A 22935-nucleotide genomic window follows, 5' to 3' on the forward strand; every position below is an offset into this window, starting at 1 on the left:
GGGGTTTTGGTTATTTGTCCTAAAGGTATGTATCCCATCTTGGAATAGTATGGCCAGTTAGGTCAGAAGGAGAGAAAAGTGTGGAGTTTTTGGAAAGAAGGAAAAAGTGGAGTTTGTGTATGAGTCCTGGTAAAGCAGTCAAAGATCGGGAGGAGTGGCAAAGATGGAAGCCAACCAGTACTGGACATAAGTAATGCTAATTTTCCAACCTCTTTTTAAAGACAATACTAGAACTAAACAATAAGACCTTGTCTTCTGGGAGGAAATAAAAGGAGCTGGTTATGGAGTTGCCACTAGTTAATATGTAAGCCCTATAGGATAGGTGGGAATATCTTCATTTTATAGATCAGACTTGGGTTGTGACTTGCTTGAGGTCACCAAGCTAGTGTGGCTGAGCCTGATTTTTCTTTCAAGCCTGCTCTTTCTACTACTATGTAGAATGGTTTCTGTTTATGCTTTCAAGGGGGCAGAATACATGCAAAGATTTTGGTACCAGCAAAGTAATATAGACAACATATGGTGATGGGGAAGCAAAGAGACTCCAGCTCCTGCAATTCCTTTTTCCTTTTCCTTTCCTGGGCGTGATCTAGGGGTAACTTGCCTCTCCATTTCTCAAGTGTGGGAAATGCTAGTAATTCCATATGTATTAGCAGGCATCTCAAACAACTTGTCCAAAATTGAACTGATCTTACCACCCCCTCCCATCCTCTCAGTAATTGCAACGCCAACCTTTCAGTTGCTCAGCTAAAAACTTTGGAGTCATTGGACTTTTTTCATAACATACATGCAGCATATTGACAAGATTGAGAATCCAACCACTTCTCACTAGCTGCACTGCCATACTTCACTAGTCCAAGCTATCATCATGCCTCTAAAGTTCTTACAGTGCTTAGAGCCCACCACTTCTGATTTCAGCTGCCGCTACTCATCGCCTGCTTCCCTATGCCATTCCTCACACCAATGTGCTTCTACCCCAGGGCCTTTGCACTTGCAGCTCCCTATCCCTGGAGAGATCTTTACATAGGTGTCAGCAAGATGAACTCCCTCCCTCACTCTGGTCAGGGTTTACCTGTCTCCTAGATGAGGGCTCCTCCGACCACGCTATTTTAAACTGCAACTCTTCTCCCTGAGGTGCTTAATTTTTCTCTATGGCACGATCATTTGATTCAGTATTTTTTCCTTGATAATTGTCATGAAAGCAAGGGTTTTGTCAGTTTTTCATTACTATTTCCTCAGTTCTTAGACCTGTATCAGTCTAAAGTAGATGCTCAATAAATATTTGTCGCATGAATGGCAGGAGCATCAGAAAAGTCTCAGAAAACTGTTACACAGCAAGTTGGCTCAGAAGACGCTGCTGCTGTGGTCAGTCCTTAATACCAAACTTTGAGAAAAAATAAAATCAAGTCCTCAGATCCCGGAGGGACGGCCTCTCACTTTCCAAGACCGAATGGCTACCACTCTTCCCGCCTCTTTGTGAACAGCTGGAAGGCAGCAGGAGGTCGTTCCCTGCACCCTAAATCAGTACCAATGTTGCCATGGCCTCCGGGTAGGGGGCTCCCGGAGCTGCTGCGCACAGCAGCCGGAACCTTTCTGCGTCTCCGCCGCGCGCGGCGGAAGGACTTCGGCGGAGCTCTAAGAGCAGCTTGAGCGGGACTTCCGGCAGAGCGGCGTCAGGCGGGACCGGTGAGTCCGCGGTAGAGTTCTGCTCGGAGCCAAGACGTGGACCCACTCCGTGGGAAGCACGGCGGCGGGAGGGGTTGTCGCGGCCAGGATCGGAGGCCGAATGGCCCCGATCGGCGTCATAGGGAACGAGGATGTGATGGAACGTGTGGAGGGGGAGGAAGGCAATTTCCGTTTATGGAGCTGCGTAGAAGCATCTGGGGCTGCAGTCTGGCGAGTGGTTCTCCTTCCCTAAGCAGAGCGCGAGTTTGGGGAATTGTGGTCCTGGATTCTAGTTCGTGACCATCCTCCAGTTTTGTGGCCTCAAGAGAGTTACCAGCCTTTGGACCATGAGTGCCACACCTGAAAAGCAGGGCTGTTATCACCTTTGCCTGTCCACAGCGCTTGGCAGGATGAGCTGCGAGGGAAAGCTTCGTAAATTGCAATGTTTGGTGCAGATCTCATTTGTTTGCATGTAACATTATGAACTCAGGGGAAGGAATCACACCACCAGGCTTCACCTGGGGGAAGAGGCTTTTCTGGAGTTGGATTCCCAGGAAACGAATCAGTGATATTTGTAAGAAGATGGAATATTGGGCAGCCATAGGCAGTTGAAGATGCTGACCAGAGAGGTCACCAAATACATCTTCCTCCAGGCTACATAAATCCCTTCTCTGTTAACAGCCTGCATTGTAAACATCCAGCTTCCCTTTGAACATCTGCAGTTATGGGAATCTTAATACCTCTATCTCTGTAATTTTCCACTACAAGTAGCTCTAATTAAGAAGTCCTTATATGCAATGAACCAGAGGCGTTCTCCCTTGTAGTTTCTGCCCAAATTAGTTCTCACTTTATTTCTGAACTTTCAGAGAATTAAAAATAATAAACTAAACATACAGTATGCCTTAAGTACTGATGCGAAGGATAGCAGTAGCCACGTTTTTAAGAATTTGAGTTTTAAAAGATTGAGAACATAATGTAAGCTTCTGATTCTTGACATTCACAATAAATACAAAAACACTCACAGGAACATCAAAATATTCAATTTAGTGACTATATGCTGTGTTGCTGCACTCATCATTAAACTTACAAGGCACCAACATAGTGTGCTGATATAGCTCAGAATTAAATCAGTTTTTGTTATTTCAGAATACTAAAATGGGTCCCCAGATCTCCTGAAACAAGTGAATCTCTCCCAACGCCAGGGAGTGGTTTGTTAATTCAGTGAGAGACACACAGAACTTTAGCAAATAATACCTGATTCTCGCAAGTGCCAGAGAAAGCTGTGATGCCATAAAAGCAGTCTCCAACTTCTCAGTAGATTTTAATTCCAGAAGTTCATTTATAGGCCAGTTATTTGGATTTTTAAATATATTTTTCTATAGAAACAATGAAATAAATGGTGGCTGAAGTCTTGGTTATAGTCCTCAACACAAAAATTAATCTTTGCCCCTGCCAATGATAGGATTTGTTTTGTCCTTAACGTTTTGGCACTTAGGATTCCTTCGTTTATGGAAGAAGTTGAGAGTGAGAATGTGGGATTGGGAGAGAGATTCCATTGGAGAGGGTGGAAATGTGGTTGTGATGTAGATGTTTATTACTTGGTTATGATTAATAGATTCTTCCCAATTTTATCTCCAGCTATTAAAGGAATACATGTTCGTATTGAAAATATGAAAATACAGAAAAGAATAAAGAAGCGAAAAACCGATCATCCTTAATCCTGTTCTCCAGTTGAAACTATTTGTCCTGTTTATTGAATTACTAAATATTTCGTTTTTCTTTTAATAGTTGAGGGTATAATGTAGGTTTAATATTGTGTTATCTTTTTGAATCATGAGCCATAAGCATTGTCATTTATGAGTAATAATAAATTTCATTTAAAAACTTGATTATGAGAAAATTCACACATACTCAAAGGTGGAGAGGTAAAACAATGAATCACTTTGTGTCTGTCACTCAACTATAATAATCATCAATTGTGCTGAATCTCATCATCTGCACCTGTACCCACTTCCCATAATTCTATGGTCCTGTCCTATGACACATCCTTAATACATTTTTGCTTTTTTTAATATTGTAAAGAGATGCTTATTTCATTTGGTGCCCAATTTGAGCATAAATATTCATATTCTTTCTTGGGAATGGGTAAGAGTTCCATGAGGACTTTTTAAAAAAATTTTATCTTGCTCCTGTTTCCTTTTTCATTCATTCTTTTTTTTTTAACTGAAGTATAGTTAGTTTACAGTGTTTGCTCATGACCCTTTTTAATGCCAGCCTCCAGCTCCACCTTGTGTTTCTGTCCCCACATGCCCATCCCCAGGCAACCAAGAATCTAATTTCTAGCTCTGTAGATTATTTTGAATTTTCTAGAATTTTACATATATAGATTTGCACAGTGTGTACTGTTTAAAGTCAGCTTCTTTCACTTAGTATAACTGTTTTGAGAGTCATCCACATTGTTGCATGTATCGGTGGCTCAGTCCTTGTATTGTGGAATGTTATTCCATTATATAGATTATATGCCACAGTATTTTATTCATTCACTCTTGATGGGCATTTGAGTTGTTTGAAGCTTGGGGCTATTACGGATAAATTTGCTAAGAATATTCATAGGCAAATGTTTGTATGGACATAGACTTTCATTTTTCTAGAGTAAATACCTAAAAGAAGAATAGCTAGATCATATACTAGCCACATATTTAAAGTTTTAAGAAAAACTGCTGAACTGCTTTCCAAACTTGTGCCCGTTTACATTCCCACCAGCAGAGTATGAGAGTTCCAGTTGCTCCATATCCCTGAAGCACTTGATATGGTCAGCCTTTTTAGTTTTGGCTGTCCTAATAGATGAGCAACAGTATCTCATTGTGGTTTTATTTTATTTATTTTTTTTAATTGAAGTATAGTCAGTTTACCGTGTTTTGTCAATTTCTGGTGTACAGCATAATGTTTCAGTCATACATATCCATACATACATTTGTTTTCATATTCGTTTTCATTATAGGTTACTGCAAGATATTGAATATAGGTCCCTGTGCTATACAGAAGAAACTTATTGTGTATCTATTTTATGTATATTAGTTAATATTTGCAAATCTCAAACTCATGAGGATTTTAAAGTATTTTCATTTAACTACAATTATTGAAAAAATTGCAAAGAATAAGATAACTGCATTGTTTTTTTTTTTTACTTTGCATGTTTACTTCTCTTTACTTTTAAATTTTAGTTATATGCATTTGGTGACAAACATCTTCAGTAAATTCATAATCTAATGATTTTTTGCAGAACATTGAGTAATACAGTAAGGAAAAAATGGATGAAGAGCCTGAAAGAACTAAGCGATGGGAAGGAGGCTATGAAAGAACATGGTAAATAGGGCATTTTACTCTCCCTTCTCTTTTAGACATTTTTTTACAACTTTATTTTTTCTTTTACAAGTTTATTGAAGTATGTTTTACATATGTTAAAATTTACCTGTTTCCTATGTATAATTCAGTGATTTTTTAGAAAATTTACTCAGTTGTGCACTCATCAACATAAATTAGTTTTAGAACATTTTCAGCACCCCAGTAGGATCCCCCATGCCCATTTACATTAATTCCATTCCCACCTTCAGCCCTAGGCAACCATTAATCTATGTACTTACTGTTTCTAGGCTTTCCCTTTCTGGACGTTTCATGTAAATGTAATCATATAGTGTGTGGTCAGTTGTGTCTGACTTTTTTAACGAAACATACTATTTTCAAGTTCATGTAACATGTAATTCAAGTTGTAACATGTAATTCATTCCTTTTTACTGCTGAATAGTATTCTGTTATATGGTTGTACCATGTTTTTATTCATCCATTCACCAGCTGATGGTCATTTAGATTGTATACAGTTTTTAGCTGTTACGAATAACGCAGCTGTGAACATTCAGGTGCAAATCTTTGTGTGGACATGTTTTTGTTTCTCTTGGGCTAATGAATTCTTAGCTTATCTTTTCAAACAAGTAATTGTTACTTATAGGGAGATTCTTAAAGAAGATGAATCAGGATCACTTAAAGCTACAATAGAAGACATTCTCTTCAAAGCAAAGAGAAAAAGGTATGTAAACTTTTGTTTGTTACAAGGGGTAAAATATTTTCCATTCAGCCTTTCTGTCCACCTGTGCCCACTCCTCAGTACTTCATTTTAGCTGTGTTTCAGGGAAACTGATCTGTAGCTATCTAAAACAGGGGGAAGGAACCAGCAACCTGTGTCTCAGCAGGGAAATTGGTCTTCAGGGACTATCCAAATTGCCTATAATTATGTGCATCCCATAAGTTAATAATTTACTTCACTAAGAAAAATACAGGGTAATTGATAAGTTGTAATGATTTTTCAGGTAGTATATGGTATTGCATTAAAACGTTTGCATAATTTCAACAGGGTATTTGAGCACCATGGACAAGTTCGACTTGGAATGGTAAGTTATTCTTTTCTTCCTTTACTGGTACAGAACTAGTTTGGATTAGAGAAACATTCTGGCTTGATGGAATAAACAACAGTAAAACAACAAAGTTTTTAAGAGAATATATTAAAAATACATGTGTACACTATGAATACTAAATGCTATTTTTACTTCTTGGTGAACAATGTATCTGAAAATTGGTCTTATTTGTGTGGGTTTTTTGGTTTGTTTTTTGGTAGATGCGCCATCTTTATGTGGTAGTAGATGGATCAAGAACAATGGAAGACCAAGATTTAAAGCCAAATAGACTGACATGTACTTTAAAGGTATATTAAAATCATTCTAATTTATGCTAAATGTGAGGAAGGATGCTGAATTATAAAAGGAATTTTTTTTAAAGAATGCAATCTTTTTTTTTAACTTAATAGGAAGTATAACTAAGTAGATGTGCTACCAAATCATTTACAGAAATGATATACCAAAATAGCTCATTATTTATCCCCTGAATTTCTACCCTTATACTCTATGTTAGGATCTTGCTTTGTCAATTATCCTTTTCCTTTATTGAATCTCCATTCTCCTTTGACTTACTTGAATCGATCTCCTTGGCTTACAAACACATTCAGAGTATTCCTAATTTATTAATACTCATCCTCAGTTCTGCTCATTCTCCTGTTTGTCTTTATTGGATCTGTTCCTTGTTTGGATTGTTTCTGTCTTGCATGTCAAAATGGTTCCATCTTTGAAGGCTTAGCTCAAACCTATCTCATCACTTACCATCTCAAATGCTGGTTTATTTAATATTTTCCTTTTTATTTATTTAATATTTTTACTACTGAACATTTTTAAAAAATTGGTAAGCTTGAAAATCATGAGAAGCAGTGGTTCGTAAGTAGCTTTCACAAGTTGTTATTTTGCCCTTATCTAGTATTTCCTTATTTTTTTTTTAAACAGTTGCTGGAATACTTTGTAGAGGAATATTTTGATCAAAATCCTATTAGTCAGGTATGTAGATAAGTGATGGAATTTAGAATTCAAATCCTGATGTTATTGCCAAGTATAATTTATTTTTAAAACATTGGGCATATATTCTATGAATTATTAAGTGATCCAATTGTGTACAAGTTTACTTATCAATAAAAAGAAAGACAACTCTAAAGTTAAAGTACAATGAACCCATTGCAAAATTTATGTCAAAAGTTTCTCACAGTAAAAAAAAAATTTCTCACATTATTTATTCCTTTTGTAATTACTAATTATGTACATTCTTATCAAGAAGAAATAATTTGTTAAAGTAATAATCATTTTTGCTTTTATTTTGAGATTGGAATCATTGTAACAAAGGGTAAAAGAGCTGAAAAACTGACGGAACTCTCAGGTATGCATCAAATTACCTTTATAGCAGTCAAGGACTTGGCTTTATTTACCCAACCTTGTAACCCTGTTCATAAGGTTGCCTAATAAGTAAAATGAAGCCTTCCTGCATGCTCTCTAGGTAAAACACTTAAAAAAAGAAACCCATTAAACTCTCGGTCTCTAAGATAACCTGTTTTAAACTAAGGGGTTTTTTTTTCACAGTAATACTATTCTTCAGCTTTTTTTTTTAATTGAAGTATAGTCAGTTTACCATGTTTTGTCAATTTCTGATGTACAGCATAGTGGTTCAGTCATACATATATATACATATATTTGTTTTCATATTCTTTTTCATTAGAGGTTACTACAAGATATTGAATATAGTTACCTGTGCTATACAGTATAAACTTGTTGTTTACCTATTTTATATATAGTAGTTAGTATCTGCAAATCTGGAACTCCCAGTTTATCCCTTCCCACTCCCTCCCTCCCCAGTAACTGGTAAGTTTGTTTTCTATGTCTGTGAGTTAAATTGAGTTTTGCACTGTGGTGACTAATATTACATGAATGTAAATGTGTTTATTCTTATCCTGAAAGTATCAAGATAAAATTATTGTAACCATTCAGAAGATCCACTTAATCTTAAAATTAATTTTTTCTAAACTGAACCGCTAAAGAACAAAGTATAAATATTGAATTGTAGTTGTTGTTAATGATTAGATTTTCTGCTTGCATGACATGGCTAACTGAATTTTAGTCTCATAAAAGATAATAATGTGGATTTCATTTGCGTTGGTATATGTGCTGTTACAAGTTTACATCACTAATTCTATTTTATTTTCTGTGAAATACTCTATTCCTTAAATGTGGTTCTCAACCTTTCATCCTCACCTTACAAGAGATTTACTTTCATCATTAGTAGTATTTCACTACAGCAGTAAGGAAATACGTGTTAGTCTGGGCTGATTTGACAAACTCAGTTGGGAGTAATAAAAAAAAAATCACAAGCTAGCTTAAAAGCAAAGGAGAAATTACTGACTCATGTTGAAAGGTGGGCTGACTTCACAAATCGTTGTTTCCAGGGGTCCTGGCTCTGTCTGGCTTCCTATTCTCTGATAGGTTTTCTGAGAGGTGAAAAGATGTCTATTAATAGCCCCAAATCTACATGACCTTCCTAGTCTGTGGCTTTGGCACAAGTTCCAGAGAGGACTCTTATTAACCCTGATAATGATCTACCCATCCATGAGCAGTCAAAGTGGCAAGGGAATAAGGTGTTTAGTTGGTAGGCCTGGATTACATGAGCCTGGAGCAGGATGGAAGCAGGGTGAGTTCCACAGAACCACATGGTATAACTGGATTCTTATACAATGAGGGAAGGATGGTTCCCCTTAGGAAACAATGTAGGGCCAACCCTCTTGCACCCACCTCTCCAAATTAATAGCAGTGTTCTGTGGGTATCAGGGAAGCCATATGCACAGAGATGAAAAATCCTCTGGAGATTCTTATAGGCATCTTGAAGGTACCCTCTCTCCCTCTGGTTAGAATCAGTTATAAACCACACTGACAGTAATATAAGTATGCTTTTTCCCTATACTCACAACCCAATAGGAGATGAAAAAAATTTTTTGTGTCATACGGTAGAAAGAAAAGTGGACAGAGGACCAGAAGATCGAGGTTTGAGTGCTGGTCCTGCCTGTGGGTAGGCATATTATGTCTTTGGGCAAGTCATTTAACTTGTTAGATTTGTTTCTCACTTATGAAATGAAGGATTTGGACTTACTGAGGTACTTTTCATTTGCAAAATTTTGTGATTCCAAGAATAAATACTTGCAATATACAACTGACCCTCTGTGCACTTGAAAATCTCTGTATAACTTTACAGTCCATCCTCTGCATCTGTGTTTCCACATCTGTGAATTACCAGCTACAGATCGTTTACCACTGTAGTGTGTACTTAGTGAAAAAAAAAAACCTGCATATAAGTAGACCTGCATAGTTCAAACTCTTGTTGTCCAGGGGTCCACTGTATATTAAATATGGCAAATGGTTAATATTTTAAAATGTATGCAGATAAATAAGAACACTAAGAAGCTCCAAGTAGATGAATGGGCAAAGACAACAGCTAATTCATATACCAGAATAAAAAGAAAAACTAAGTAATTAAAAAGAATGTTTAGCCAAACTAGTGAGCAGGAAAAAAAAACAGTCCGCTCAATGACATTTTATTATTTTATATATATTTAAGTGAGCAAAATGAAGTTTCAATAGTATATGCCTCACTGAACCATGGAGAGACTGGTACTAATAGTGCTGATAGTCTGGTTAATTTAACATTTTCTGGGAAAGAGCCATGAAAATGTTCCTTGGAATTATACTTAGGAATTGTTATGAAAGAAGAAAAAGCCTCACTCTGCAAATACACTGTTTGCAACAGTGCGTAATAGTTTGATGAATTATGCTATATGATAAAATCATTGATGTTTTCATTATTGTTAATTAATAAGAGGACAATGTTAAAATAGGAGGAAATATCTGAAGAATACCATATTTCATTGACTCTCAGATTCTGTCATTTGTAAGATATCTTTATTTTATGAGCCATCAAGAAGGAAACACTCTAGCAGTTAACCTCTGACACAATGTCAAATGATGTGTGAATTGTTCGTACCAGCTTCTTGGTGATTTGGCATGGCTGCCAACTATTCTAAAGAATTTGGCAGTTTCTCTTCCCTTCATTTGTATTGCTTAACATGAGATAGACAGTCTTTTCAGATGTTATTTCAGTAACAGAAGATAACACAGTTTTGCTTATTTGTGGAAATCCTCCTTAGTTCATATAAAGCTCATTATTTTTCCCCCCTGAAGGAAAGTATTGAATTGCAGGCATTCTTCTATCAATGAATTTAGCTTCACTGATAGCAATTTTATGCCTCACTGTTCTGTTCCATTCTTTTCTATATAAAAATATAACCTTTTGTATTAATCTTTCTAAAAACACTTTTTTTGTGTGTATGGTGACATTAGAAATAAACTAATTAAGACAGCCAACACTCTGCTTTTACTTTGGTTTGCGTTTATTTTTTTGCTGAATTTATTCCTTAGCAGTAAATTTTTGTTTCTTCAGTTTCTTTTGGAATATCTGTTTCTTCTGTGCAACCTTCTCTTCTGGTTTAGCAACAATCTGCTGTTTTTCAGTAAGGATCATCTCAGTGCAGCAGGGAGGGTTCACATAAGGGTTGAGCTCTTAACGTCCTGCACTGCATCTTGGGGGCTTTGTTCACCTGGATGTGCTCAATGACCAGAGAATCTACATCTAAGCCCTTAAGTTCAGCATTACTGTCTGCATTTTTGAGCATATGCAGAAAAAAATTCAGCACTCTTTTTGGGTCATCCACCCTGTGCCCAGCCCCCCTGTTTTGCCTGGGCATACCTGCCTGCTCCACCATTGTGATGACAGAATGGCTCCCATTGCTTCTGTAAAGTGACATCCTTCAGATACCTGGTGGCTTTTTGGATATGCATACCCTTAACAGCCTGGGCAGTTTCACGAGTGTTCTTAAAGTAAACATGAAGATTTGAACCTCTTGATTTGTATGATGTTGTGGGGTTTTCTGGGTCAAGAGAACAGTGAACTATTTTCAAAGGTCACTTCAGGCTGCTTACTGGAAAAAAAAAGCTCTAAAAACACTTTAAATTGCAGTTAAACTCAACGTGAGTAGCACAAACAATGTACATTAGGTAGTTGAAGCAGCAGCACATCAGTAGCGTTCACAGGTTTGTACATGAGCAAGCAGTGAGAGCTGTGTCACTCATGCTTCTGGCGGCCAGGGATTGTAACACACGTCATGATTTCAGACATGCTAAAATGTAAGCATATAAAAAATGATGAAGTGGGAAATATGCAAAGTAAAAAGTTATGCACTCGTGGTTAATATTATTTAAAATGTGTGCTAATAGACAAAAAGGTTATTTGTATTCTGTTTTTCAGTATGAGTGAAACTTTATATAACAAAACATTTCTGATAAAAGTGCAACTTGCTAAAAATATAAATTGAGGGAATTCTTTTGTGTAACATCACAGATACGTAAATTTGGGAGAAAGGCAAATTTCCATAATGTATATATAGATTTTTATTAAAAGTAGATTATTTCATGTCTACTTTAGGAAACCCGAGGAAACATACAACATCTCTGAAGAAAGCTGTAGACATGACTTGCCATGGAGAACCATCTCTTTATAACTCCTTAAACATGGCTATGCAAACTCTAAAGTTAGTATTTTACATTTGTTTATAATTTATTTCAAAGTGTTTTGAATCAGTTAAGTTGAAACAATAATATGTTAATTTGCATCTCCATAAACCCAGCTACAATGAAATTGTTATTAAGAGAAATATGTAGTGTCATTTATAATGTATAGTATGGTGTTGGTTAGGAATTTTTATTTTACATTTTAGTTACTGACGTATATCCTTAAAGGTTTTAGAAAAATATAATTAAAACTGTAGCAATATTAGCAGTACAAAAGAAATATGATGACAAACATATTTTATTGAAAACTGATTGTGTGTGGAATTTAATGTGGTATAATAACTGTGAGTTTGTTGTACATTTATTGGTTTTTATTAGCTTTGTTTGTAACACATGTCTAAATTAATAGCACACTTTTCCAGCAAGTTTAACTGTGTGGAAAGTATTCAGTATAGTTAGAGCTTATATATGTTATCCCTGGATAGTCTGTCTTGACTCAGATTTTTATACCTTTATATAATAGATATTTTTCTAGTTTTGAAGTAGATTAGAAGTAACACACATAATAAAAGTAGCCACACTAGCAGAATTCACAAGTGAAAGGTGAGCCTAAGAAAGTGTAAGCAGGATAACTATAAATAATTGATAAAATTGTTCCAAAAAGCATAGAAATCTTTTATTTGGTATAGAGGAGAACAGTTCATCACACCTTAAAATCCCATAAGCCATCATTTAATTAAATGGTACATAAACCTTCATGTTTATGAGTACTATGACTCTGAATCACCATGAGGTTAAATTAATAGTGTTTAAAAAAGAAGTATGTTACTATCTTTAAGGCACATGTGTGCACTCTAAAGCTGATTTGTGTGGTATTGTCATACTTTCCAATGTACACTTTAGATTTTGTGTGGAACAAATCTATTAGAACGTAAGCTTCATGTCAGGAACCTTGTTAGTCTTGTTTATTACTCTACCCCTGAAACTTAGAGTATTCAATAAACATTTATTGAATGAATAAGTGAATCGATGAATTTTTTTTAAGTGTGTAGCTAATTTTAGAAAAATTTACCTTAAGGCGTTTAGAGTATACTCACAATCCATTCCTTTGCAGTCTTGAAACAAATAAGGTATTCTGTGGTCTAAATGTGTAAACCATGTGTGCTCTTCTTTCTGGATAAATTTTTTATTAGTGTAATTGTTATACCTAATTGGAATGTATTTACCTTTCTTCAGACACATGCCCGGACATACAAGTAGAGAAGTCCTAATCATCTTCAGCAGCCTCACAACTTGTGATCCATCTAATATCTATGATCTAATCAAGGTAGAACCAATAATTTCTTCACACTTAAAATCGAAGTTACAACTCTAAAAAGAGTTATGTAGTGAATTTATTACTAGTCTTCAAAGCATTCTATTTTTCAAACACATTAATTATTTGATTTTTTTTCTTCCCTCAAAACCCTCCATTTACTTGGATTTTACAAAGACCCTAAAGGCGGCTAAAATTAGAGTGTCTGTTATTGGATTGTCTGCCGAGGTTCGGGTTTGCACCATACTTGCTCGTGAAACTGGTGGTATGTATCTAGAATCGTCAATGTTTACTCATAATTAATATGTAAAAAGTAACAATTTATTAATAAAGAAATTTTCATTTGTTTTTAAGCTGCTAAACTTAAATCAGTTCATGTCCTAGTCTAAAATATGGCTAGTCACATTTAATATATCATTAATGCTATAAAATGGATCTCAAAATGCAAGGAATTTTCAGTACTTATGTCATTGTTTAGAGGAAGCATTATACCTTGAAAAGCTAGAAATTTCACTATATGTAATATTTAGTAAAGATCTTATAACTTGGCTTTAATTAAATTGTAATTATACTTATTTCTAGAGAAGTCAGATAAGGTTTTTTAAATAGTTTAACTTAAATATTTATTCTGAAAATGAACACTTGGAGATGGTAAAACTTTTACAGAATGATATAGAAATTATAATTCATTCTTATGTGTAGAAAGCTGATGTTGCTTTTCTTTTACTTCTTGTCTTATTAGGCACATACCATGTTATTTTAGATGAAAGCCATTACAAAGAATTGCTAACACACCATGTTAGTCCCCCTCCTGCTAGCTCAAGTTCTGAATGCTCACTTATTCGTATGGGTAAGTATTTTGTGTTGTTTTAAAATAGACATTTAAAAAAATGTATTTTGACTCAAACTAGACTTTTTGTTTTTGTTTGCACAAGTTATCATTTTAACATTTAAGAATCTCTTGTATTTAACTTAAATGTTTTATAATTAGAGAAAATTATGCTGTTGAAGCAACTTTGGTAAATATAGACAAGTAAGAAAATTAAAACTACTTGTAGTTCTATCAGAGAACACTACTGGCTTTTCTTTTATTGTTAAGGCTAGAAAGATATAAAGATACTGTGTTTATAGAAAAATTCTTATATTAAGAAATTTTAGAAATTCCATTGTACTATTTGATCAAAGCTGAGTGATACAAACTGTGCAGACAGAAGGTTGAAAGGAGGTACATCAGATTGCTCACAGTGATTTTTTGGAGGAGATGGAAATTGATGGGTTTTGCATGATTTTAAATTTTTTTTAATTTTCCTCTAGTTTCCAAAAATTATTTTATAGTAAACATTTATTGCATTTATAATTGAAAAAGCCCAACTTTGTCAACACAAAAAGCATCTCCTTGTTTAATATGCATTTTTAAGCTCAGTGAGATGGTCTTTGGCAATTTGTAGTACTGGTCAATATCTTCCTGTTTCTTCATCTCGAATGATATTAGTATCTATCTCATTGTGTGTTGCAAGGATTGAGTTAATACAAAGTATTTAGAATACATAATTGACATAAACACTCAATACATTTTCGATATTATGTTGGCTAATCTTTTTTGATTTACTGATATATTTCCTTAGCCCATTTTAAAGTTATTATTTAAACTTATAGTAATTTATTCTCTAAATTGACTTGTTAGAATCATTTAGGAATATCAACCCATTTTCTATCACCTGATGCAAATATTTTTTCAGCTGGTCATTTACCTTTACTTTTATTTATTTTGATATGTAGGTAGATTATAAATTTTTATGTATTGAAACTTCTATTTTTAATGGTTTCTGCTTTTCTTAGACTTGTTTTCAGAATTTAAAAATATATATGGAATACAGACTACATGGATTTGGGCATTCTCAAATTTTGAACATAGAAATATATTCTTATATAAAGTGAAAGTACACTATGTAATAGACTCCTCTGTTGTGTCAAACTATTTAAAAATTATACACATTTTCTTTTTAAAAAGCAATATGTGCTAAGTGTTGTTAAATTAGAAAATATAGATATGAACTTTAGAATCTGGAGCCACATGTGTGGACACATCTTCCCCCAGTTTCCTCCACTGTTTGTTTTTCTTCTGACCTGGAATTGCTGTCAGTTTGACTATGCTATAATAAACATACCTAAAAGACAGGAAAGAGAACTTTTGCACAACTTTGTGGGCTTTCTGGTAGGAACATTTTTAGGTTTCTAGTCCTAGAATTTTGCTATTTCCTTAGAAAAAGAAAGTAATACATTTTCTTCCATGAAGGATTTCCTCAGCATACCATTGCTTCTCTGTCTGATCAAGATGCAAAACCCTCTTTCAGCATGGCGTAAGTAAAAACCCTGAAACTGTCAGTGATAATTGTTTTTACACTGTTAATTCCTTCCTATAAATTATAAATTTAAAAGATGGGCTTGAAATGTAATGGCTTTTATACAAGATTACTTTCTATGTAGCTGTAGAAAGGAGTGAAGACTATATACTCCTGTGGAGTAATCTTCAGGATAATATTACTAAGTAAAACAGCAAGGTGGGGAAAAGTGTATAGTATGCTACCGATCATCTAAGAAGAGGGTGGAGATTTGAATAGATATACATACTTGTTTATAATAATAAGAAAAATAGTAATGGAAACAAAAAGTAAAAATTAAAAAAATGTTTACTTAGTGTGTGGAGAAAGGCAAAGAGATAGACTCTAGACTATTCTGAATATACCTTGTTTTAACTTTGGAGCTTTACATTTTACATAATTATAAAACAAAATTAAATTTAAGAAAGTAATTATTGAAACTCATAAATAAGACTACTGTTTCCAGCTATAAAGGTGTAATAGTGACTTCTGCCTCCTTGCAGTAAACCAGACAAAATATACAAAACAATAGTTTTCAGACATTGGACAAGAGAAGTGCACATAATGATCCCTGCAAGAAGGGAAACAGATGAGGTGGGCCCTATGATTGCAGCTTGCTGCCTGGAGAGAATTTCCAGGCTGCTGTGCAAGGAGGGAAAACTCACAGAGCCTGGAGGTTTTGCTCAGTTCAGAAACAAAGTTCAGAGTTTGGGTAGGGATGGGTGGCGGTGGCTACTGTTTTGCAGGACAGAGTACAGGGTAAAAAGAGCCGCACAGAGAGCTCTCGAGAGCTTCAGAGACTTCCCCATGAGTCACCAGCGCAGTACTGATCTGCGCGTTTCTGTGAGGAAACTACTGGAGGCCAGGGAAAGAAGCACTGGGGAGGAGAAGAAGAACTATCCCAAGAGCCCACACGGGGCAGGGAATAGTTCGTGTTCCCTCCAGTTACTGGGGAAAGGCCACGGGCATTGAATAGAGTCCACAGTAATGAAACCAGATTAACCCAAGACTAGCAGCTGTTCTGGACAGCCTACCAGACTTAAAAGTATATTCCAGAAAAAGCCCCAACATATTTAAGGCAATACAAAAAAATCCAGCACCCAAAACAGAGTAGCATACTTTCTTTTGCTTTAACTGTTCACATCTTTATGTATCACTTTTTAAAAGTTAATATTCCCCCCCACAGGCATCTGGATAGCAACACTGAGCCAGGACTCACCTTAGGAGGCTATTTCTGCCCACAATGTCGGGCAAAGTACTGTGAGCTTCCTGTTGAATGTAAAATCTGTGGTAAGAAATCAACTGTTCATTTACTGATCCAGTAAATTGATTTTGAATAACTTCTAACCTATATAGCTATTAAAATAAATGTAAACGTTAAGCTCTGCTTAAGCTTCTGTTGTAGAGTTTTATTTCATTTATAAGTAAGCAAATAGGCCAAGAGAGGTCACATACTTAGTGAGAGAACTAAGACTCCATCCTGGAATCTCCTTTCATGGCCACATACAAACTAAAGAGATGAATGCCTGCAATCCTAAAAAAAAATCTTGAAAATACTTAGCCTAAGTTATATCATTTGACATTTTAGCCATCATCTTTGAGGTTTGGACTTTTAAATTTGTCTCTCTGCTTTATGTGTTAGGTCTTACGTTGGTGTCTGCACCCCATTTGGCACGGTCTTACCATCATTTATTTCCTTTGGATGCCTTTCAAGAAATTCCCTTAGAAGAACATAATGGAGAGAGGTATATGAATTTTGACTAATTTATATCTGTTATAAATAGTAATGTTTGAATATATTGTTACTACATTAGAAAAGAGTCATTTTCAATGGGGCACAATTATTGCTAATATAGAAAAGATGTAGAATGCCTTGGTTATGATTGAAATGACTCATTAAATAGATCTTGATCTCTAGGAATCTGTTAATCTCCCTAAACCCATCTATTTATAGTTAAGATTGCTGGTATACTGATAACTCAGCTCTCAAAAAAAGAAAAAGCCCTCATTTATAGCATTTGCTGATTTCCATGATATAAAACTGGAAGATTTATCCAGAAGGCCTAATATCAAAATAATATGAAAGATAAAAGAACAAATGAAGAGTGGAAAAGAAATATTCAAGGATATTTGAAGGAAAGAACTTTCTAGATTGAAAGGGACTGTCAAGTGCCTGACATTGAAGGCAGACAAACCTGCAGTAGAGTGTATCATTGTGAAATTTCAGAATATGCAGCAAAATACTAACTTTCAGCATTTCTGGAGCAGGAGAATTAGGTCATGTGACCTGGAATTAAAATTGTTTGGCTTCTCATTAACAACACTGAATGGTGACAAGAAGCAATTTCCTTCAAAATTTGGAGTGAAAATTATCACCAATGTTAATTATATACCCAGCCAAGCTATCGATTAAATGTAGTTAGAATAAAGATACTTTCAAGACTTGTGAGATCTCAAAAAGAGACTTCCTGGGGAAGCTGTGGAAGAGATGATTCAAAAGAACTGAGAAGAAATGAATGAAGGAGAATAGAACATTTACCTAATTCAGAAATGGCTAAAAAAGTCTGTAGGATGATGTTAAGGGGACATCCCAGAATGACACTTGCGTGTCAGAAACAGAGGTCAGTCCAGCTTGGAGAAGGTCAGAATGCTCTAAGAGAGATGTCACCAGAGCATGGAAACTATAGAATTCCTGCTGTTGCTGAACATAACAAGAGGATATTTGGATTTTTCAGAGAATGGTTGGGGCTAAGTTAATGGTAATTACATAGAAAACTAAGCTCGTGAATAACAATACAGTCACCAACTCCAGGAAAAAAGTGTTTTACAGAGAGGAAAAGTTGTATGGCATGACTCAGCCAAATATGTCTATATAGTCATAATAAGCTAAACATTTAATATTGTTCTATCCAAAATGATTCAACTACATAGAAAGAATTGAGAATGACATTTGTTATACGTGCTGTTGGTTCAGGAGGTTTGAAAGAGGGTTAAAATCTCATCTTCCATAGTAGGAAGTTCACAGCCAGTGCCTATGAAAAAGGTAGCACTATGAGCATAGGGAGCTGTCGAACAGTAAAAATTTTACTGTTTCCTCTGGAAATGAAGTGGTGTAGGTAGGAAGGGAACTGCTTTTTTGTAATAAGTTTTGATAACTTTCAACTCTTTAAAACACTTGAAAATTAAGCCCTTAGGCATCCATTCTTGTGATAAATTAACTTCTCTCCTGTCCATATAGATTTGTACCAGCTGTCTCCTGTCTTTAGGAAAGCTGAAAAATAGTCATTTAAATCATTTTCTGTAGGGCTTAATCCCCTTGCAGAATCCCACTTAAGAAAGCATACTCATACTTGTATTTAACCTTGATGAAAATAAAATTTAAGTAGTATTTTAAGCTGTCAGATGACTTTGGGATATACTGTGGAATTTTCTTAAATTACTGATATTCTTAAGTCTTTCTCCTAAGTTGTGTGTAAAGATAATTACAGTTGACCCTTGAACAACATGGGTTTGAATGGCGAGGGTCCACTTACGTGCAGATTTTTTCAGTAAACATACAACTACAGTACTACGTGATCCACAGTTGGTTGAATCCTCAGATGTGGAACCACAGATATGGAGAGTCGGAGGGTTGGAGGACCAGAGGGCCAACTGTAAAGTTATACTCAAATTTTTGACTGCAGGAATCGCCACACCTAACCTCTTGTTCAAGGGTTAACTGTACTTATTAATTAAAGGATTCTTCTTATTGGGTTTTTTTCTGAGCTACTTTAATGAGTGAATTATTAACAAAATGATTTCTAAACTTTCTTTTTCAGATTTTGTTATGGCTGTCAGGGGGAATTGAAAGACCAACATGTAAGTTCATGTACTTTCTAAATATTAAATGTTGTATAAGAAATAGCATTATAGTTTTCAACAGATTGTTGAAGACAAGGCTCATATAGCAGAAGGTAGAGAGAAAATGGGAGCTATTACAGACAGTTGTTTTATAATTCTGTATTCTAATTTTGTTATAAAGATATTTTAGTAATTTAAACTGTCTTCAGTTTGCAAGCTAAACTGCATTTAGTTTGGAAATATTAAGTTTTTTTCTCCATATTGTACTTTAGGTTGTGTTGTAACTCATTTTGAAGTTACCATTTAAGGCATCCACAGATAAAAGTTTATTCCCCCATTGTGCCACTGAGAAAATATTTTTTAAAATTTTGAAGGTGGCAAATTTGAATAAATAAACTTATGTAAAGTTGCAAATAAGATAGATCGCCATCTAGTTTTAATTTTTTATTAATTTAGTTACATGTCCATATCTAAAACTATACAAACTATATAAAATCTTAGTTGGAAGGATTGCTTGTTTATTCTATCACATTTCATAAAACAATTTTATTAAGTTTTCCATACCTCTTTGACATCAGTAGCTGCATTCTCATGACAACCACTTTTTGAATCGTGACAATTTTTAAGAACACATCGTCTTTTCTTCTGTGCTGTTTGAGATTTAATGATTTTTGAAACTGTATGTGATGTTGCCCTGAAAATTTTACCCCAAAGCACAAGTATTTATATATGTAACACTGATAGATATTATACTGTATTATAGTTACAGATACAGATATTATTTGATATCTATGTAGATATAAATAAAGATATTATTTTTCTTTCATTTGATTTGATTATTCTTATTATCTTATATATGTCTTTTGCCTTATTCTTTACTGGTTAAATTATTTAAAAGGAGAATATAACTTTTGCAATTGTGAGGTTATTCCCTAGGAATTTGTGTTAAATTTTTGTGCTTCTCTTTTTAATTGAATCCTTCCTTGACCTCTGTAAGCATTCAAAACTAAGCACTAATTTTAAGCTCAAGTGTCCTCCCCAAAGAGTTACTTAAAATGAAGTAATTGAGGGTATTCTATAATTCAAGGGAATTTAAGGACTCAAAAACAAAGTCATTCCCTCATTTCTAAGGAATAATTTTTTGGAAAAAAATTAATTGCCTTAAATTTGAGAATATTTAGTACATTGGAACTAATAAAGTAGGGGAAACAGTGATAGAGATATAAAAGAGCAAAGCAACTTGAATATCATCTAGCTATGCTGTACTTAACTTTTGGAAACTACTTTTTAAATTTACTTTTCTTCTTTTCACTACAGGTCTATGTTTGCACCGTGTGCCAAAATGTTTTCTGTGTGGACTGTGACGTTTTTGTTCATGACTCTCTCCATTGTTGTCCTGGCTGTATTCATAAGATTCCAACTCCTTCAGGTATTTGATTCCAGCATATAGTACACACTGAATGTGTTAAAAAGAAGTTTGCAATTGTAAATACAATGATTCTTTAGAAGAAACTCCAATTAAAATATGAAGAACAATTCGAAAGGAAAGTCTGATTTAAGAGCCCTCTTGCTTTAAAGCTCCCTCTGTAATGATTGGTAAAGTATTGACTTAATGGGGTCTATCTAATACTACCATTTTGGTGGTTTAGTGTCTGACTTACATTATAGTTCAGGTTAATGAACTATCTCTGTTAGTCTCACTCAAGTTCATACCCTGGGACTATTTAACTTAATCCTCTTCAACTTTCCTACCCTGGGTAATTGGAAAAATGTAAGTGAGAATGTATGATGAGTTCTGTGTTTCAGATTCAATGAAGATGTACCATTATAGGCAGAACTCTTTTTAGGGTAAACCCTTTTGGGAGTAAATTGGTTTTCCATAGCAAAGGTATGTTTATTTTCAATCTACAAACTTTAATCACTAGATTGAGTTTCACTATGATATTCATGATTTTATAAATAACAATTATTAGTGAAGAACATTATCAGGAAGGAATGTAATCCTACCCCAGAGAGTCTATTCACTAATCTTGGAGGGAGCCCAGGAATATGCATTTTTAACAGCACATGTGTGCACACATACACTAAGATATAATTTGACCAAAGTACAGATCTTTCTCCCAGGAGTCATACTTTCTGCACCTAGACTCAAATAGTTCTTTGCGAGTAAACAGATTTCAGCCCTAGGTAACCAGGTTAACTGCTGTCTTCCTTCCTTCTGCTCTGTCAGCAAGAGGTATCTGTGGTTTATAGGAGATGCCTTTAACATAATCAGAGTATTGTGTCTCCCCCTACCTGACTTTATATCTAAAATATATAAAGAATTCTTGCAATTCAATAATGAAAAGGTAAATAACCCAATTAATCTTATTTTTATTCTTCTAATTGGCCTGAACTGTTTCTTCTCTATCCCTTATCAGGACAGATAATCTTTCACTTTTAGGTGTCAGGCTTTCCTGGAATTTAGTCCTTTTAGGGGATAATTCATTTTAGATTTAATTCATTTTAGATTTTAGATTTTTGACTCTTTAGAGGAAGAGGGATCTTTTAAGGATCTCTGTGATCAGTGATTCTAAGGATGGTATCTGGACCAGTAGCATCAGTAGCACCCGGGAACTCATCAGAAATGCAAATTCTTGGGCCCCGTCACAGACCTATTGAATCAGAAACTCTGGGGATGGGCCTAGTAATCTGTTTTAACAAGTCCTCTAAGTGACTGTGATGAATGCTAAAGTATGAGAACCACTGCCTCTAATCATATGACAGAGGTACATAGGTTACTTTAAAACAGGTCCTGGTAATAAAGTTCTACAGAACTTAAAAAAAAAAAAATTAACTCAGGTAGCTTTGCAGAGAACAGATCCCAGATATAGAATGGCTTATTCAGTTCTTTAGAGTCTCTTTAAACATAGTGTATTTGTCTGTGTAGTTAGAAATTTTTAAAAATCAAATTTGAGTTATTAACATACAATAAAATGCTCACATTTTAAGTGGGCAGTTTGAAGCCTTTTGACAAATAAATACATGCAACAACAACCATAATCGAGAGAGCATTTTCATCTCGCCCAGTAGGCCCCTTTACAGTCAGTACTCCCTAAGACTTCTAGCGCCAGGTACCACCGATCTGTTTTCTATCACTGTAGATTAGTTTTTCCTGTCATACAATTTCTTACAAATTGAGTTATGTAGTATATATGTACATATATATAATTTTTCTTTTGCTTAGCATATTTTTAAGATTCATTCATGTTGTGTATATAAATAATTTGTTCCTGGGGGGTGAGAGCATAACTCAGTGGTAGAGTGCATGCCTAACGTGCACAAGGTCCTGGGTTCAATCCCCAGTACCTCCATTAAAGATAAATTTTTAAAACCTAATTATCTCCCCCCAAATAAAAATAAATAAATTGATTTAATTTAATTTTTAAAAATGTGTTCCTTTTTACTATCTACCAGTATTCTATTGCATGGATACTTTATTTACCATTTGGAAATTAAGGTTGTTTCTGGTTTTTCTGGTTATTATGAATAAAGCTACTGTGAACATTCCTGTATAAGACTTGACGTATTCATATGTTTTCATTTTTTTAGGTAAATACATAGGAATGGGATTGCTAGGTTGGATGGTAAATGTATACTTAACTTTACATGACACTGCCAGGCTGTTTTTCCAAAGAATTATACCATTTTACACTCTCAC

General features: G+C 34.8%; 1 protein-coding gene across 6 annotated transcripts; it reads left to right on the forward strand.

The window, feature by feature from the left end:
- Positions 1–1617: 1617 nt before the first annotated feature.
- On the forward strand, positions 1618–22794 carry LOC105064402 (general transcription factor IIH subunit 2). Of its 6 annotated transcripts, none has more exons than XM_010949322.3 (16): positions 1618–1683; positions 4946–5028; positions 5669–5746; positions 6071–6107; positions 6332–6418; positions 7047–7097; positions 7416–7470; positions 11614–11719; positions 12936–13026; positions 13192–13279; positions 13757–13864; positions 15311–15374; positions 16582–16685; positions 17038–17140; positions 19214–19253; positions 20553–22794. In XM_010949322.3, exons 2-16 carry the CDS (start codon positions 4973–4975, stop codon positions 20670–20672), a joined length of 1188 nt encoding a protein of 395 aa, XP_010947624.2. In that variant the 5' UTR covers positions 1618–1683; positions 4946–4972; the 3' UTR covers positions 20673–22794. The 6 variants fall into 6 exon arrangements, with proteins under 6 accessions (XP_010947624.2, XP_074215535.1, XP_074215537.1 ...); XM_074359434.1 differs by having other exon boundaries at positions 1638–1683; positions 3301–5028; XM_074359436.1 differs by lacking the exon at positions 1618–1683 and adding an exon at positions 1690–3587.
- The last annotated feature ends 141 nt before the right edge of the window (positions 22795–22935 follow it).

Source organism: Camelus bactrianus, chromosome 3 (assembly GCF_048773025.1).
Source record: "Camelus bactrianus isolate YW-2024 breed Bactrian camel chromosome 3, ASM4877302v1, whole genome shotgun sequence".
In the NCBI taxonomy this organism is placed as follows: Eukaryota; Metazoa; Chordata; class Mammalia; order Artiodactyla; family Camelidae; genus Camelus; species Camelus bactrianus.

Excerpts from the sequence above, each read along its gene's own strand:
- LOC105064402 (XM_010949322.3), top strand. The coding sequence starts at position 4,973 with ATGGATGAAGAGCCTGAAAGAACTAAGCGATGGGAAGGAGGCTATGAA. Across the intron at positions 13,027-13,191 it reads ATATCTATGATCTAATCAAG|ACCCTAAAGGCGGCTAAAAT; the intron begins GTAGAACCAATA and ends GATTTTACAAAG. Across the intron at positions 17,141-19,213 it reads GAAGAACATAATGGAGAGAG|ATTTTGTTATGGCTGTCAGG; the intron begins GTATATGAATTT and ends TTTCTTTTTCAG.